A 19,540-nucleotide genomic window follows, 5' to 3' on the forward strand; every position below is an offset into this window, starting at 1 on the left:
ACTCTCTGGCTATAACCATTCATTTATTGAATTAGCACGTACAGGGTAAACGAAACATTTATTTTCGATTTATCTCATCATTCCAGTTATTATCTGTTACTATGAATTATAATTTACCAACTACGTAGTTATTCTCGATTATTTTAATTAATAATGTAATTAATTTATTTATTTAATTATTTATTTTGGATTTATTTAATTTATTTTCTTGTATTATTTATTATTTTTGCGCTTTTTATTCGTTTTATTGTCGAATTATTTTATTATTTATTAACTATGAATTTATTTTTGATTTGTTTTATTATTTTTGTTTATTTGCCAGTATTATTTATACCAGTATGTTTCCAGTTTCACTACTTCGAACTTCGAAGAACGTATTCGGCATAATTTTGTGATTTGCGCTCGATTTGTGAGAATTATTTACATTATTATCGGTTTAAAACTAGAACCAATACGTGTAATAATAAAAACTGAAATTTCTTTTAACTTTATGGACAATAATGTCGTGTATATTATTGTAGATTAACTGTTCTTTCGACTGCCAATATTTACAAACACCTGGTAATAATTATGAGTGGGCAGGTGTTACTCGGTGTTCTCAGTGCGATGCAGTGTCATGATTACGCAAGAGGATCCAATTAGAGCGATAATCTCCGCACATAGCCATTTTCCTGCATTTTATTGATCTTTAGCGTAAATGTGAGAAAATGAACGCGGCCACGGATGCCCCGCGGCCGGCACCCTCTACGACTCCACCGACACATCAGCCGCGGCAAAAAATAAAATCAACACCGGTATAATGATGTTTTTTATTTATATAACATCAGCGGCCCACATTCTTCACCAACAGATGTATTGTATAAAATTAATACCATTCTGATAAAACGGAATCACTTAATGCCACCATAAAATTAAAAAAAGGTAAGTAAAATAAAAATAAAATCATTACCGTCGCCAAAATCTAATTAACAGCGGTATAACGATGTTTTTTATTATTTATATAACATCAGCGGCGCACATTTCTGCACAAAACAGATCATTTAAATGGAAAAATCTCACCACTCCGTACACAGCCGGGACATGTTGATTGTTCCTTTCAACGCCACACAAGCAGCATCACAAATCACACACACAACAACAACAGCGGACACCATCCACGGAAACTAGAAACAAATCAATGATTTTTCATTTTTATATTTTTAATAACTTTTTTTAATATTTTTTTGGTTAGCTGGGCAGCTTGTGCCGGGCGTAGAATGCGTCCAAGATGCTGACCAGGCGGTGCAGCGCGACGTGGTAGGCCGCCGCGCTGTCCAGCAGCTCGCGCACGGCCGCGGCGTCCTCCGCCTTGTCACGGCCGTACAGCAGCGCCGCCAGGAAGTCCCGCCGCGACGGCAACGCGTACATGGCCACCTGCCAATGCCAACGCAGTTTTTTTCAATTATGAATAGGGCTCAGAATTAAAAAAAAATCCATTATAAATAAAAAAAAAATTTATTTTCAGAATTATTTACAATTTTTAACAGTGATCTTTTATCTTTTTGTGAAAACTATTTTACTTCAAAATCCAATCCAGGAATCAATCATTAACATTAACATTCACAGTTTAATTTTGTGCTCTCTCATTTATGTAGTTGCAAGTTGCAACGAATGTCTTCACTTTGTTTTCCATTTTATTTTTTAACTTCGCTCCGGTTTAGTTAGGTCCTTAATTTTTTATGCCGATTGCCAGTCATATTTTCAATTAAGGTTTCCAAAAATTCAATTTAATTTTTTTAGATTGTCTTAATTCGATTTAATTTCCGGTTACTCCGATTAACTGCTTAATATCTTTATTGAACTTTCAATTTCCCGTCTAAATAAATCCAGGTTCAAAATAAATTCGAGGTTTCAATATTAGTTACTGTTTTAATTAAATTACTGAGCTGCCTATTAAATTCAATTTTTATTCCAATTTATTTTAGTTCAAAAAATAAATACAAAATAAATTCTAAAGAAATAAATCCTTTTCCACGTTAAAAAACACGCATCTAATAAATTCTTAAAATAAGAGATACTTTTTCAAATTAGCAAAATTATTACAAAACAAGTTCATTAACAATCTAATTCTTTTCCATTGACAAAAGTCAAAATAAATCTAAAATACGTTCTTAAAAAATAAATTTATCCCAAATTATAAAAGAATGCTTGACTATGACCGGTGCAGTCAACATCCGGCGCATGCCCACCTGAAACGCGGTCCGCACCAGCAGATTATGCTGCGGCTGCAGCGTCCGTTTATACGCCCGCCCGGCGCACTCCCGCGGCTCGGCCTCCGTCTCCAGCAGCTCCTTCAACAACTCCGCCACAAACCCCAACGTCCGCTTCAGCCACATCAACGCATCACTGGCCGCCGTCAACTGCCCCTCCACAATCCCGTGCCGCTGCATCTCCCCCTCCAACAGGCCCTGCACCGTGCCGCCCACTTCCGGCGCCTCCTCCGCGGCGCGCTGCAACTTCCCGACGTTGCCCAGGACGTCGGCCTTGACGGGGGCCAGAGCGCGGCCGCCCAGCAGCTCCAGGATGGTCAGCATCTGCCGGCAGGCCTCCAGGAACTCGGGGGTGCTGATGCGGTCCGCGGGGTCGATGGGGACGCGCGGGAAGGACATGGGCATGTGCGAGAAGACGTTGGGGTGCCGGGGAAGGGGCGGGGAGGCCGTGGGGGAGGAGCAGGACGACGGGATGTCCAGCTACGCGGGAAAATCGTTCATTTAAATTTTCGTCTTTTTTGTTTATTTATTTTATATTATTTCTTGAATTTAGACTGATTGGTATTAATTACTGGGCGCTCACTTATTAATTTTTCTGTTATTTCCACTACGCATTCATAATTATCTGCACTGAAGAAATTTTGTTTACACTTATTTGTACGCGTCGTAATGTGCATTTTACATTGTCCATTTATGCGTGTGCACTTTCGTTAATTTTATCTCATTCATAAACATTTTGTTGATTAATATCTAAATTTATTTGCATTTTTTCTTTGATTTATCTCGTATATTAGTTTTATGAGTTCTTGTCAACGACTGTGTCATACTAGATGAGCTATTGCACAAAATAAATGCTACATAATAAAATAAATAAAAAATACACGCGACATGATAGGATAAAATACAGATATTTTTAAAGTAAAAAGCATCTGCCAGAAAAACTCACGGTGTCGTCGTCGACGGGCGGGTGCAGCGGCGGCCCGCCGCAGGCCCTCTCCTCCTCCTCGTCAGCATTCTCGATGGCCTCGCGCAGTTCACTCTCCAACGCCTGCGCAGCACACGCCAACGTCACGCACTCCGATCGAATAATAATACTTAGTATAATTAGAAAAACTCCAGCAGCTGTCCTAATCATCCACTGCCGCAGCCCGAAGCTCACAGATCAGCGCTCTCGTATAAATAAAAATCTGGACTGAATTTAGTCAATTTACGCCACGTAGCTATTATTGATGATACGTGTGGAAATTGTTGCTGTGAAACGGTGATAATTATTCATAAAATAGTATTCTGATTATCAATTTTTTATAATTATAATTATCAATTTTTTTACGACTTTTCTTTTAAATCGCGTAGGTTAGAGCACTGGAGAAACACGAAGGAAATTCTCTGATTTTCACGGCTTGAAACAGTTGCAACCGCTCGGTGCGGCAGTGTAAAGCGAATGTTATTAGGAAAGTTTTTTGAATATAAGAAAATTCCTCATCTTTTCCTTTTTGATGACAAAACCACTTTCGTAACAACAAAATTAATTTATACTGCTACTATTAGGAAAAATTGCACTAAAATCGCAGAAACTATTCTAAACGATAAAATGCATATTCTGGAAGCAGAAAACGTAGAAAAACAAGACCTCGGTAATAAATCGAACGGGAAGCTGCAACAGTGCTCAGGTTAAGCGTAAACAACACTGATTGTGGTTAAAGCACCGAACGCTGCAGAAAGTCCAAACGGAATGAAAAGTCGACGAAAATCTGCCAGATACAGTACCTGTTGTTGTGTGGAGAACCAAGGTCCTTCGATGCGTCCCGCGGGGAAGGAACGCGAGGCCTTCTTGGGGGACTTGCCAGGGGAGGAGGCGGCCGGAGTATCCTGCGATGTGGAGGGGTGAGGGGCGGCCGCCCGTGCGGAGAGCGCGGTCTACAGATAGAAGATCAAGCGTCGAACAAGTTTTGTTGCAGTTGGAAGGATTAAAAGTAGCGACACCTACGGGCGACACAAACCACGGTCCCTCCACGTAGCCCGGCCGTTTGCTGGCGCTGTTGCTAACTGCGAACGACAAACAGCGTCCCGTTAGATTCTGCGAACATATAGTGAAGAAATAATGGGATGTGAAATTAGGGGAAGAGCGTACAGTGCAGACGGAAGGCATGCCAGACGGAGGAATGCTCCGTGTGTTTGGTGTTCTGCGTCTTGGCGCAGCGCTTCTCCGCTACCGAGGAGTGCTTCATGTCCCGTTCCACACTGACAATCTTTCGTATAACACACTGATCAGATTTCACAACAACGACAATCAGAGTAATGGTTCAGCCGTCAAAAAAGCTTGATCGCAATAAACAGCGAATTTTAACAGCAATCTGCACTACAATCTGAATCATTACGAACGGATATTGCTCTGCAGTTGCAACGTGTTACAACGTGTAAAGTGCAGCGCAGCATTGGACGATCTGCAATTCTGCACCGATGTAGCGTCCGCGGGCGGTTGGATGCCGTACGACTTTACATTACAGTTTACAGACAGCCGGAAGTTGGTGGCTGGTACTGGCTGCTCTACAGTACAGCGCCAATCGCACAATGTTAGAATTATTTTTTCTGGAACACCGATTACCAAGTTGCCCGTCTACCAATGGGACAGGCACATGGAAATTAATAGACAGCTATCGTCTGTAACTGTAAGCGAGTTACGAATCAACAAATGCCATCGTGGTTTGACATTGTATAGTCAAAGGATCTGTGTAGTGCGTACATGAGCGTGAAAATCGTATGTGCAGTTAGTGCAACATCCGCTTGGAGAGTTGTGGATGAAATAAAACCACAAAACCAAGTTTACTCAATCGCACATATGCGAAGTGGAAACTTTTTCGAACTCAGCAAAGTGTGAATATATATTTATGTCTTTCAAATGTCTAAAAAGCATCGCGTATTACTCAGCATCAAACAACGAATCCTTACAGTTTTATGATTATTTTCATTCAGTGCCGTGTACTACCGTATCTAGCTGTGCAGTATCCTTTACGCATCCTCCACATGTATGGATCACACAAGGATAACAACCAACCAACCAGCCAACCAACAAGAAAACATATGCAATAACACAAGAAAAATAAGAAAACTGAAGAAACCTAAGAAAACTAAATGGGATACAGATTATACGAATCACGCGTTACAGGAAGGATACTACCAAACGCGTGAGGTTACTGCATATGTACCTATATGGGATGCTCTAAATACGTGTAAAAAATGACTACGTTTAACAATATTCGCAATACGTACAGACTACAGAATACTAATCAAAAATGGTGTTTGCATGCGTATCACCATTCGAAAGCCATGGTATCGGCCACCGTATCACACGGTCACCACCTCTACGTAGTTTTCATGAATCCTCCTGAATGTAGCGAGGAAGTTATCAGTGAAGATATCAGTATCCTTACGGTATCCGTCGTGTATCTTTCAGGTATCCGGAGTAAGTTTTCTGAGGTTTCCTACGGGTTGTGGAATACATTCGGGATACATAACGGCAGGCCCGTCTTTAGCTTTTTTGGAAGGGGGGTGGGCAAAACCTCGCGCCAGCTGCGCCAGTTGGGAAATGGCCGAAAATTTCAGGAAAAACGTAGAAAAGTGGCTCAAAAAGCCACTTTTCTACGCTTTTCTATTGTAATTTTCGTTGCGCCAGCTCCCGGCACACCTTTTTCCCGCTTTCTCCCTCCGGGAGGGGGGGGGGGCGCGCCAGTGCGCCCACCCTTAAAGACGGGCCTGCATAAAGGATACTGAAGAGATACAATGCGATAGGGCAGTGACTCAAAAAACAGTACAAAATTTAAAGGTCATACAAAGGATACGTGGACGATACGGCAGGATATTGTGGATACAAGGCCGACCACATGCCCGGAAAAAAAAATTTAACGTGTACTAACCGTGCCATAGGTTTGATAATTACGCAGAAATTACCGATAAAATTATTAACTCCGTAATGTAAAGCAAGGCGATGTATCGCAGAAGGCAAAAATTGCATGCCGTTTCTTAAGACGTTACTGGACAGTGAACACATCAAAAACATTCGAACCCCAATAATATTCCACATAGGTGAGTATTGCAATATGTCGCCTGATGGCTCAGGTCGCAGACAAAATTAGTTAACCACAATTTATAACGATAGCAGACGCTTTCTTTAGTTTATTCCATGCGGCAATGATCATGATTCACGAATGCCTCGGTTCCTACGGCGGCGTTAACTGCCGAACAGCGAGCAAATATGGGTTTCGAGGCGAGGAGTATTTGTCATTCTTATAATTACATGGCTACACGGGCTGGGCGGCTACGCTTCAGTCATGAACACCTCAGTGATCCCGTAGACGGCCAGTTTGCTCAGTTCGAGCGGATCCACGCGCGCCAAATTAACGGCCCGCCATGATCTCGGTGTGCCGTCGGGGTAAAAACCATTGAACCTGTAAGACGGGCAATTCTTACGACGAGAAGAGCTATCGAGCGAACAAGACTTACAATGATAGGTAGCTGCGAATTCTATCCCATTGAGACCGATAGAACAGGTCGCGCGTCCAACGCGCATAAATCGCCTTGACCTTTGCACGCATTTCCTGGGTAACCGGCGGAAATCTGTTGTTAGCAGCGCACATGAATCGACTGACCATCTCCGGCTGGCCTTCGCGGCAGTCCAAAACCACTCGTGGCACCGTGATCTCCAACTTATCAATGGTCAGCTCGTGGTCCCATCCCAGATGCCGCATTAAATTCCTTTCCCTCTGTGGCAGGTAGTGCATACTGAATTCCGACTTGTTAAAGATTTCGTACATGGGTCGGCCAAAGAGATGGCTGACTGTCCAGTTGTGCAGCACAATCCGTTCACAGTGATTTTCCAACATGACGACATCGGTCATGATGGGATGATCCAGGTGGAACTTCTCCTCGCACAGAATCCATTCACAGCTGTCCATGATAAAATCCTTCAGGACGATCAGGGGCAGGAAAACGTTCACGGCTTCCATGGCCTCCAACAAGAGCAGCAGAAATAGCGAACGATCGCGGAGAGAGCGCGTCATTATCGTCAAGCTGCGGGTCGCGGCGGTGATGGTGCGCGTGAGGAGTGCTGTCGCTCTAAAGCAGTTGTAGTTGTCGGACGTGGTTTTTTTGGTCAGACTGTCCAAATATATGCGGACGTGCTCGGTGGTGTGGGGACGGTTGAGGAGTTCGCGCCATAATGGGCACACTCTGTTCAAAGCGCACCAGTTATTGGTAATTATGGCTGGGATAAGCCGAAGCTCGGAAGAAACGCTGTGCACTGAATTACCGTTTGAGCTTCATCACTGAATGCAGATCCAGGTAGGAAAAGATTTCAGTGAAGATCCAGTACGGCAGATTAGATAGCACGGCCCCGGAACAGGAGTGCTCCATTCGGAAATCTAAAATTAATTAAAAATTATCACTTATGTGCGGGAATATGAATAAACATTTACGGCTTATAATAAAAACAGGTGACCACTGCGTTCACAACCTCCTGAGCTACCTAGCCTTCACTCCGTGCACGACGCTTTTGTTTTTTTTTTGTTTTCACGGTTTCGCGTGGGCAAAAATGGGAGGAAATTTGCGACTGATTTCCTGCGTCATGATTTTCTCGAGTTCGAAAAGATTGCACAATAAAAATTTGAATACTCGTAGTGGTCTCGTACATGCCTGAATTCCTAGGATCTGTGAGATGTCTACGAACTGAATGTGATTTTCGGAGATAACATACTTAATGCATTTTAGCCTATCACATAATTATGTGTACTTCGCTTACTGCCTTATATGGGCTCCCCTCACATTACTCTCCCTTATCTGGGCCCCCGGCTAGTGAGCAATACCCGTCAAATTATTTATCGGATTTAAGCAGAACCCTTTTCTACTTCTTTCAACCGGATTTACAAGTGAGCTCACCAAAGAATTCCGAAATTTCACATCCGAATTATATTTATATAATTATATTATCTATATATTTTTTAATTATATCTTATTATCTATATATATCTTAATTAAATTAAAATACACTCAATGCTGCAAAAGTACTGGCGAAATAAGTTTTTTAAATAAATCTAAATTTTCATACAGTCATAACACTGATAACAGCTGCAAAATTGTGAGTAGTAACGTAACCGCCGATATAGAGGGTTGCTCATATTGCTCGGGAGCCCAGATAAGGGAGAGTAATATAAGGGGAGCCCATATAAGGCAGTAAGCGAAATATGCACGTTCTGTGAAGTACGTGTTGTCTGTTCTGTTACGACTCGCTGTTCTTATCTAACTCGTTTGATCGTCAGTTCATCAGCGATTCTGGTTCAGCTAAATGATTACTAATCAGTCTGCAGTTCCTAAAACTAAACCTGTGAATTTTTTTCTAGCTGAAAGGTCGGTGTGACTGTGGCTTAGGACGAAGTTCATTTCATTCTCGTTCTGTTCTGTTTGCGGTGTTCGTTCAGTTTGGTGATTAAACATTTGGAAACTTCCTGATTATTTCGGTTTCGGTGAAAGTTTTTAGGCACGGCGATCCACTTGTACCTAGCGAAAGTCGGTAGTTTCCGTATTACTTACGGAGTCCAGAGCATATTCCCACTCTACCGATTCAGCAGGTTTGGTCATCTAGTGCGGTAATCGCGTTACAATTTCCGCATAGCATGCGACCATTGCGGGATAAGCTAGTGCACGGAATGAAGAAGTAAAAGGCAGTGCGAAAGGTTAATGTTATGCAAGAGGACAGCCTATCAACACCCACCTGCTGAATAAATACTGATTTGCTTGTTGGAGCCATCCTCAAAATTAATCGGCAGCAAATCAGCCCGGGTGGCTAGATGCCTCTCCAGCACTGTCGACAGCTTCGTAATGGTCATCTGTTGCGAATCCGCGCTCGGTCCGACACCGGCGACCACAAACATACAGCCACTGGCTTCGGTGCGCAGGTGAAACCGCCAACAATCCGTCACGTCTGTCAGCGCTGTATCGTTCTCAAACGCTTCGCGAAAAAGTTTAATAACGCGCGATCTGTCAGCCGGTTCGCTCAGGATCTGGTTCGCCATGGCAAAGGGAATAAAATGCTTCGTATACACCAGCCCGCTGTTACGGTACAGCAACGCTGGCTCAGAGAACCACTCCAGACCGAGGATTTGACAATTTTCCACCAACTCGATGCGAGCGCTGGCGGATTGTCCGCTGGTATGGTTTGTCATACACTGGACATTGGTCTGGACGTAATACATAAAATTTGGGTAACCTGGCGTAAATGCTTTGAGTACGAAAACCGACTGGAAGCGGAACGGTCCGTCGTCGACGTCGCGAAGTGCCGCAAAAATTGATCGGTTCTCGTGATTCCGGTTACCTTTGCACCACGGGACAGGGTAGACACTCCCGGAATGAATCCATCGGGCGGCGGCCTTCTTCGAATCAAAATCGACAAACACTTGGTCCCCGTCGATATCCTGGATAAATCCCAGCCACATTGCGCCGTTGACTTGGACCGCAACGGTGTTCTGGTAGCTCATCTGATTAACGCCGGACAGCAGCCGCCGGAACAGAGGCGTTGATCCGACCACGGAAGTGCAATCCAGTAAACTCATTTTACGCTCACGCCTGAAAGACGCCCACACTTTAAGTCGGCCGTAAAGTTACTGGCGGATATTTTTCTATTGACGTGCAATCCGATATGAAATCACTCAGGGGAGAACTGACTTTGAAGCAGTGAACTTCAGGAGTTGCCCCATTTCTAAATTCTAGGCACTAAAAATTACTATCACCTAGAAAGGACAATATGTAGAATGTAATTTCCTTTGTAAATATTGTATTCTTTAGATTTTTCGAAAATTGCATACAGTGTACATACCTGATGTACTGGCGTTTTCGCATACATACAGTACCTGTATTTTCTGCCTCCGTAACGAAATTCACTCAACATTAAAATCAGCTTTCCTGTTGCGGCGTTGCCAATACTATTTGAGGCACTGGAAGGATTATTCTACTAGTTGTCTAATAACTGGTATCAACGCCGCTCTGTTCACATTGATTGCAGAGTCCAAACTCACTGCAGAGACGCTAAAACGACGATAACTAACGTAAGATTTATTTATTTGGGTCACGAATGGGTGTTATGCCATCATGCCATCCGCCACGATACACGTACATCCTACTGCATTATTAATTTACACACAATGGTTAGTACTGCTCTGTGATCTGCTGTCTTATTAGCCTGGATGTGTCTTTTGTTTCGCCTCTGTCACTTTGCCCAGAATAGGGACCACTATTTCATGTGGGAGTACTATTGCTCCTTGTATTGTTGGATTGTTGTCGTAACAAGACTGTCTCGAGACGACCAAGGTGGGCACCGGACCGGACTGGGAAGCGTAATCCTGTCTACATACAGGATTAAATTAGGGCCTAATTTAATCCTCAACATCTACTGTATGTAGAGTACGAGTAGACGATTAATGATTTCCATCCGCTGGGCCAATACGATATTTAAATAACTGATTGGCTACCTTATACGTACTGAGATCATCGCGGCGAAACTGTGCTTGAAGCATAATGAATCTGAAGAGGCCTGCTGGCCGCCTTTTCAAGACTACAAGCGCAGGCTACAAGTTTTTTTTTCAGTTGCACTAGTTTAGTTACTAGCCAGTAATTTACGCATCCAAAACGAAAAACATTATAACACAAAGTAAACAGCGTTAAAACCATCAGAACGTGGAACAGTGGACGTCACAGACAGCGCATTCCAACGCTGTATTTCAATACTATGTAAGACGTTGCATCAAAAACTCGTATGATCGGTTTTCTCCAGAAGCATCCTTCAAGCATTTCCCCAGCTCACGCAAAAATTTCATACAAGCTGGGCCGCCGACGCCAAAAGTCTCAAAAGGCTACCAGTTAACACATAAGTACCAAATACAAATCGAACCCGGCACCAAGATAGTTTGAGTCTGAGGTAGCTAAGATAGAGAATTTCCTTTAGAGTGAGTTTGCAGTTACTGAACAGAGCTTCGTTGCCACGAATAAGTTAAAACTGCGAGTATGGAGAAGAATAATTCACTTGTTAAACTGGCTAGCGTGCCTATAGGCTATAAGGAATAGTGATACCAGAGAAGTTGGCTCCTGATGTTGAATTGATCCTGTAGGTGAGGCGAAAAATACAGGTATGTGTGCACACACTATCACAGCTCCAGTTATTACAATTACGTACAGTTACCAACTTACCGTACCTACACGAAATCTACAATTTTTACGGGTTGCAATTTTTACGGGTTGCAATTTCGCTTCAATCTAAGGAAAGCGATGTTTGTAGATTTAACAAGATTCCTGAATTCTGCAAGATGCGCCTTATAGCATGGTAGCACTAGCAAGATATCAAAGATAAATTTTTTTCGTTGCCGGATAGAAACCACTGCGCAGTTCTTAAAGCATTTAAATGACCAATGTTTACCAGATCATGACGAACGCAAGCGGAAAGATAAACAGTGTTATGCTTATTATTTGAGTGGATTGTCCAGGCGTGAGCGTCTAACGGATAATATGGATTCACACTTCCGTGATCGGGTCGACGCCTGGGTTCCGGCGGCTGTTGACTGGGGTCAGTCAGATGAGCTATCAGAACACCGTGGCGGTCCAAGTCAACGGGGCAATGTGGCTGGGATTTATCCAGGATATCGACGGGGACCAAGCGTTTGTCCATATCGATTCGAAGAAGGCCGAAGCCCGATTGATCCATGCCGGGAGTGTCTATTCTGTACCGTGGTACAATCGTTACCGGAGTCCGGTACAATCGTTACGTCGCCGTGTTGCGTGCGATTCAGTGGTCTCGGAAATCAGATTTTCTTATTTATCTTCCCACTGACACCGATAGAACAGGTCGCGCGTCCAACGCGCATAAATCGCTTTGACCTCTGCACGCATTTCCTGGGTAACCGGCGAAAATCTGTCGTTAACAGCGCACATGAACCGACTGACCATATCCGGCGCGCCTTCACGGCAGTCCAAAACGACGCGCGGCACCGCAATCTCCAACTTGTCAATGGTTAGCTCGTGGTCCCATCCCAGATGCCGCATTAAATTCCTTTCCCTCTGTGGCAGGTAGTGCATACTGAATTCCGACTTGTTAAAGATTTCGTACATGGGTCGGCCAAAGAGATGGCTGACTGTCCAGTTGTGCAGCACAATCCGTTCACAGTGATTTTCCAGCATGACAACATCGAACATCAGCGGATGGTCTAGGTGGAACTTCTCCTCACACAGAATCCGTTCACAGCTGTCCATGATAAAGTCCTTCAGTACGATCAGGGGCAGGTAAACGTTTACGGCTCCATGGCCTCCAAAAAGAGCAGCAGAAACAGCAAACGATCGCGGAGAGAGCGCGTTATTATAGCGGGTAGCGGAGGTGATGGTGCGCGTTAGGAGTGCTGTCGCTCCAAAACAGTTTTAATTGTCGGACGTGGTTTTTTTATTCAGACTGTCCAAATATATGCGGAGGTGCTCGGTGGCGTGGGGACGCTTTAGCAGTTCGTGCCATAATGCACACTCTGTTCAAAGCATGCCAGTCAGTAATAACGATGGCATTTAATATTTGAAGTTATGGTAAAAGACTGGAACACGATAATGCATTCCGGCACAATATACAAGCTTGCCCCGTAATTTCTAACGTAATGGTACAGATAGCGCGTATTAAGCGCTAGGAAAGGTCGGCATTGCACTACGTCTACCACCATGGTAAATTTGCTCCTCTCTAAAGGAGACAAGTAGATATTGTATTTATAGTTTTGTATAGATAGCTTATAATGTATCTGGCATGCATCGACCAGGCCAGGTGCATGTGCAGCGCAAATACATAGTGTGGGGTGGCGCGCCATAGGGTGGAGCTTGGCATAATTGTGAATTGTGACCCGTGAATTTGTGTTTGACGCAGAAATTACGGGATAAGTTTGCACATTAAGTTACCGTTTAAGTTTCATCTGTGAATGCAGATCCAGATAAAAAACGATTTCACCGACGATCTAGTGTGGCAGATGACATAGCAAGGCCTCCGAACAGGACGACAACTCCATCCCAAGATCTAAATGCACTATCAATTAAACACGTACGGAGCCACTAATAAACCGCTATGCTTTTGTGATAAAAATATGAAGTAGATAACTTGTTTAACAATAATCAGGCTTTAGTGAGTCCCACTGAATCAAACGAAACACGGAAACGCAATTCATCTAGCTTTAAGGCCTACCTTCTGGGTCGATGTCAGTTGGCTTGCTGGAGCTATTGAAGTTGTCGAAATTAATCGGTAACAAAGCGGCCCGGGTAGCCAAGTGCCTTTCTGACACTGTCAACAGCTTCGTAACGGTCGTCTGCTGCGCATCCGTGCTCGGTCCGACACCGACTATCACAAACATTCAGCCAGTGGCTTCGGCGCGCAGGTGAAAGCGGCAACAATCCGTCACGTCTGTCAGCGCCGTATCGTTCTCGAACGCTTCGCGAAAAGCTTGATAAGGCGCGATCGGTCAGCCGGTTCGCTGAGAACCTGGTTCGCCATGGCCAAGGCAATAAAGTATTTCGCATACAACAGACCGCTGTTGCGGTGCAGCAACGACGGCTCCGAAAACCAATCCGGTCCGAGGATCTGGCAGAGATCTACCAATTCGATGCGAGCCCTCGTCTGGTTTGTTAGGCACTGGTCCGTGGTCTTGACGTAATACATCAAATTACGGCAATCTATTACCAGGCGTTTCAGCACGAACACCGACTGGAAGCGGAACGGTCCGTCGTCTTGATCGCGCAGTGCGGCGAAAATGGGTGTGCCGGGGTCCGGGCCCCGGTGCCGACTGTACCACGGTACAGGATAAACCTTTCCGGCATGGATCCATCGGGCTGCGGCCTTCTTTGAGTCGAAATCGACAAACACGCGGTCCCCGTTGATATTATGAGCGCAGGCGTACATGCGTACACCCTCGCTTTGGCAGTCTGTTGTGTTTTGTTGCACGCCCGCCTTACGCGTGGCGGAAGCATGGTGTTCTGCGCGCACCCGCACTGTGTGGCGGCTACGTGCGCATTTTCCACGCTTGCTGCAGTCAGCAATGCGGAGTTGTCCACGAGGAAATTCTTACGAATTAAATTTTAGTCTTGTCATAAATTCCTAGCAATCACGCCATTTCTCGCTTTCTGTAGCGTAGGCGCCTTTTATAGCATTGCTAGGCTTTTTGGTAGGCAGAATTCCGTCAATTCTGTTCCTACGCGTGAACCTTCATTGGGTCCACGCTTTCAATATCCTGGATAAATCCCAGCCACATTGCGCCGTTGACTTGGACCGCCACGGTGTTGTGGTAGCTCATCTGATTGACGGCAGTCAACAGCCGCCGGAACACCGGCGTCGATCCGACCACGGACGTGCAGTCCAGTGAAACCATTCTACGCTGACGCCTGGAAGAAGCCAGTTAAACAATATGCAGACCATTGTTTATCTGTCCGTGTACATGCATCGTGATCGGGTTAACATTAGTCACTAAATGTTTTAAGAACTGCGCGGTTTCTTGGCGGCACCGAAAAATATATTTTTAAGATTTCACAGTCATTATCATGCTATAAAGCGCAGCGTACAGAACATCGTATACTTTAAAATGCCGTACAACTGTAATCCGTAAAATTATAGATTTCGGAGTTGTAATGATTCATACATCGACGCGACCTCAAAGTGTGCTGGCGCCGCCGCTGAACTTGCATGCCGGGAGAAGATAGGAAAATACAAGTCACTTACTGATCGCTGTTATTTTGTTCCTTTCGCATGCGAGACTTTTGGCACTTGGTGTGAGACCGGCCGTTGTTCCTTGACCTACCGTTGACGGAGAAAGAGCTGATGGCCCCGCTGACCATGCCATCAGCACTGCCCGGCAACCGGATGCGGATCACTGTGGCTCAAGAGGAATTCCACTGCGACACGGACGAAAAGACCATGGTCAGTCGTTTCATGTGGGCCGTCAACGCCCGCTGTCCGCCGGTCAGCGATGACCTTTACGCCAAAGCAGCGCAGGTGCACCAGCGCTGGGCACACAGTCTGGTCTCTCCCTGGCAGTGGTCCGGAATTCGAAAGTACCTTAACGTGTAAGTGGCCGAACGCTGAAATGACCTCTGTGCGCTGCTATTTTCGCTATTTTAGCCGATCTCCCCTGTATTTGACAGGTTCAGCCCGTTCCGTTGCGACGGGACAGTGCTGTCGTGGGATGATGTGGACTTGCGAGCTACGGATGTCTGTCAGTGGAGCAAGTTGGCGGTACTGGGCATCAGCGAGGTCTTTCGCGTGTGAGGGAAGGGCAAGAAGAATTATGGCAACCGTTTCTCGACCTGCCATGCTCAGTTGACACCAGCCCCCCTCCCGTAATATCGCGGTAACGTACGTGTTATCGCGGTAACCGACTCTTGTACACCACACATAACAGCCATTCTTTCGTGTGGGCTTCCTGTTTTGCGTACGTTTTTTCTGTTGACCTGTATATTGTGCTTGCTGGATTCCGGATTTGTTTAAACCAAAGTGTTCTGGTTCCTGTAAATTGTGCGTGGAGTGTAGAACATGTACCGTCCAACACGCTCTGTGCGTAACCTATTCCCGAGAATCATCACCTACATAGTTTAAGGGGAATTTAACTGCTGAGGCCAGCACTGCCTGTACTTGCTGCCGTCACGCGCCTGGAGTGTGACGTTACGGCAATATTTACGGTTAAATCCGGCGCGGTACATAAGCACCATGTTTAGCCACAACGTAAAACTCCAGCCGGCTTACGGCAGCAAGTACAGGGAGTGCTGGCCTCAGCAGTTGAATCCCCCTATATGTCACGGAGCGGTAGTACTCGTGCCTTAAATAAGCTTGTAGGACTGTTTGAGGCCACAATTACGAGTGAAAATGATGCTGCAACTCTACATTTTGGTTCTCATGTTGTATTTGTGGTTATACTGTATTACGCGTTTTGTTTGGAAACGTCTTCGGGTAATAGGGCGGAAATCCGAATAAACGGTCTGGAGCTCCCTGTTCATTCATTTCCGTCAGTTAAAGCTCACATACAACCGTAAAAAAAGCAGACTTCCGCCAGCTGTGCAGTGGTGTCGGGAGCCTACAAAGGTCACGATGTCTTCGGCGAGCGTTCAGACTTACAGATTTTCTGTTGTCCTCCATGTAGTTTTCGGCGATAACACGGACGTGTGATTTGATACCTCTAATGGTATTTACGGTGGTTTTCATATTTCCATAAAACATTTCGGTGGTTTTTTAGAAAAGCAAACAAATTTCTCCACGCAGTTTGTCGACTGACACATATATAGACTGTGATCGTGTCTGATTTCTTTCGTTTTAAATTTTAGAATAAAAACATTTATTTCTCCGTAATTTATCGTTAGAAGCTGATTTGGAGATTCAGTACGTATCTCAAAAATGGAGATTCAGTTCGGAAATAGCGACGAAATTTACTACAAAATTAACTAAATGCAGCCGGTGTTGATAGTGGACGGCTACAGACGCAGCTCACACGAATTCGATTCCCGTCATCGGTGGTTTTATTCAGATTTAAAAACAAGTTAACGAATGAACATTCGCAGAGTATTCATTTGCGTTGCGACCCTTTCCTTTGAGAAATGTGACCATTCTAGTACAGGAAACAGTTTCTTTCAGCATTTTGACCACATGCCATTCATTTCCAGCAAGAATCTCTTTTTTCCGTTTAATAATTGGCCGATCTTATCTGCTCGGCTTGTAGTGTTCCAAAGGCTATGCCATAACCTGGACAAAACTGCTGTCGAGCATGGCATTTTCTAACCCACTGACCCACCAGGATTTCTATTGACGCATACTGCTTCTGCTCTCTGCAGTCTCTGCTTCGACCAACATAAACCGCTTCGCCTTTCGAAACAGCAAGAGAACTTTTTTCTCCTTGGATCAGGGAAAGCGCTAACACAGCACAGCCATGCGCTGACAGCGCTATAAGATGCACAACTGAAGGTATTCCATATCAAGTGAGTACCCACCACATAATACTGCCCGGTCTGCACCCCTACAGTATAGCGCCACAATTTCAACGTGAGCAGAATCATGGCCTCCCCGGCAGGAATGCCACCGTTTCGGCGGATGTTGACTGCAACGGATGGGCGTTCCTTTGGCTACCAAAATACGGTGGTGGTGCGGAATGACAGTGACGGTGATGTCTATTGGCTGGGATATGTTCAGGACATCTCCGACAACGCCGATCGTATTCTGGTTGACTCTGACTCCAAGCGGATGGATGCGCGCTGGATGGAGGCTAGCCGTGTGTGGCTGGCGCTGTCTGCCGGCGAGATTCTTTTGGATACGAGCAGGCTTCCTAAAATGTCGGGGCAGGTGGCGCTGCGGGATGAGAACGACGGGCCGTTCCGCTTCAGAACGGCGGTCATTAAGGACGCTGTCCACGCTCGCGGCAATGACATCAGCATTTGTCTCGTAATGGACTGCTCTTCCTTCAGTCTTCCATATATCTGTAGATGCACTTATTACAGAGTATACAGAGTAGAGCTTGCATCAATATCGTTTTTACACTGAACTGAAGTTAAGTTTCAAACAGAACCAGTTTTAGAACAGATTTACAGTTGTCGAAATTTATACAGATCTGTAATTATATTTTTTGAGAAAGCGGTAGAACGATCTTCATAAACCATGGGTTGTAAAACGGCTTATTCTTGGATTATAAAACGATCTTTATGTCCACTTTCGTGCACATAAGGCCAAGATCAGGACTTTCGATTCGCCCCTTACAGATATCACATCGACTGAACGAGCGACCAGATTCCGTCGTCTGCCGCCTCCGCTGTGGACCATCATCCTTCTGCAGTTGGACCTCCAAACGCAGGCAGTCGCTAAAAGGTTAGTGAATAATAATCACTAAACGCGTATACTCTAAACAAGGCAAGCGCTTCCTCTTGTCTAGTGTGTGCCTTTTATGGCACCAGATCCTCAGCGAGCCCCACAACACCCAGCACATCATCCTCCGCTGCCAGTCCTGCACTCGGGGCGCTGCCGAATGCTGGAGTGAACGGGACCACGCGCCGCTGATCCTCCTGATTCGCTCAATCCACGCCCACATGAAATGCCTAACGCTGATCCGTCCCCATCCGGATTGCCGTTTATCCCGTACCTATTCCAGCCTGTTCCGGGTGTGGAAACCGGATATACCGCTGCTTATCTTGCAGAATTTTCACTTGAACTTTGGCGGCAGCGACCGGCTGCATCGCTTTACCTGGATAGTCCGCAGCTTTCGCCAATTCTGTCAGCGCATCATTGTCCGCAACTGGACGCTGTGCGATTTATTCGGCCGCGCCATGCACAACTTGTTTCGCGGCCGACCGCTGACGGAAAACAGATGATGGTCCCGCTGACGCTGGGACCTTCAACATTGTCCATCGACGTGATTCAAGTTACTCTGAACAACGTGGAATTCCACAGCGACGCGGACGATGACGCCATGGCCAGTCGTTTCATGTGGGCCGTCAACGCCCGCTGGCCGCCAATCAGCGATGACCTTTACGCCAAAGTGGCGCACGTGCACCAACGCTGGATCAACAGCCTGGTCTATCCCGAGCAGTGGGACGGAATTCGGAAATATCTCAATGTGTAAGTCGCCGCAACGAACCAATCGCGCTGTTCTAGGTATCCTCGGTGTACTAGCTTAACCGGAAATTTCGGACGATCGAATCAATGCAGCGAAATATACACATTCACGTCCTAATGTAGTGACAGTTGCCCTAGCGCAAATTTCGCGCTAGATATTATAACGGTGCTCTTGAAGTAACTCAAATGGAATTGCTAATACAGCGCTTCAGGGAGCAGACGACTGTTCAGGTTGGAAAAGGATGCAGGATCACGAATCAGCTATCATTACAATTACCAGAAGAGAGAAACACCGTGCGGCCAGATCGCAGGCCTAATTTATTAGACGTCGTCCCGTACGAACGGAAGGAGAAACAAGAAACTAAAATCAAGTTTAGAAGTAGAATGGGCCAGCTTCCGATAATGTGTCTACTCATGCTACGCGCATGGTGAGCTGGTCAGAACAGGTTGTCAGGTAGACACACATGGTGAACCGCTTAGACAACATTCATTTCGCCTTAATATTTGTAGTCGGTACTGTACGTAGGACATTGTTGGATAATCTTGTATTTTGATACTAGACCGATGTCGGGTGCATTTGGCAGGTTCAGCGGATTCCATGGCGACGGGACGGAACACCGGTGGGATGAGGTTGACTTGCGGACGGTGGATGTGC

The 19,540-nt window shown here is 45.4% G+C and overlaps 1 protein-coding gene across 1 annotated transcript; it reads right to left on the reverse strand.

Annotated features, from left to right (window-relative positions):
- Nucleotides 1-759: 759 nt before the first annotated feature.
- On the reverse strand, nucleotides 760-4,645 carry LOC129587972 (glycolipid transfer protein-like). The gene is made up of 6 exons (XM_055481955.1): nucleotides 4,381-4,645; nucleotides 4,237-4,295; nucleotides 4,017-4,166; nucleotides 3,196-3,297; nucleotides 2,229-2,729; nucleotides 760-1,413 (listed from the first exon to the last, which is right to left on the reverse strand). Exons 1-6 carry the CDS (start codon nucleotides 4,475-4,477, stop codon nucleotides 1,228-1,230), a joined length of 1,095 nt encoding a protein of 364 aa, XP_055337930.1. The 5' UTR covers nucleotides 4,478-4,645; the 3' UTR covers nucleotides 760-1,227.
- Between the last annotated feature and the right edge of the window lie 14,895 nt (nucleotides 4,646-19,540).

Source organism: Paramacrobiotus metropolitanus, unplaced genomic scaffold (genome assembly GCF_019649055.1).
Source record: "Paramacrobiotus metropolitanus isolate TYO unplaced genomic scaffold, Prichtersi_v1.0 Parri_scaffold0000027, whole genome shotgun sequence".
Classification (NCBI taxonomy): domain Eukaryota; kingdom Metazoa; phylum Tardigrada; class Eutardigrada; order Parachela; family Macrobiotidae; genus Paramacrobiotus; species Paramacrobiotus metropolitanus.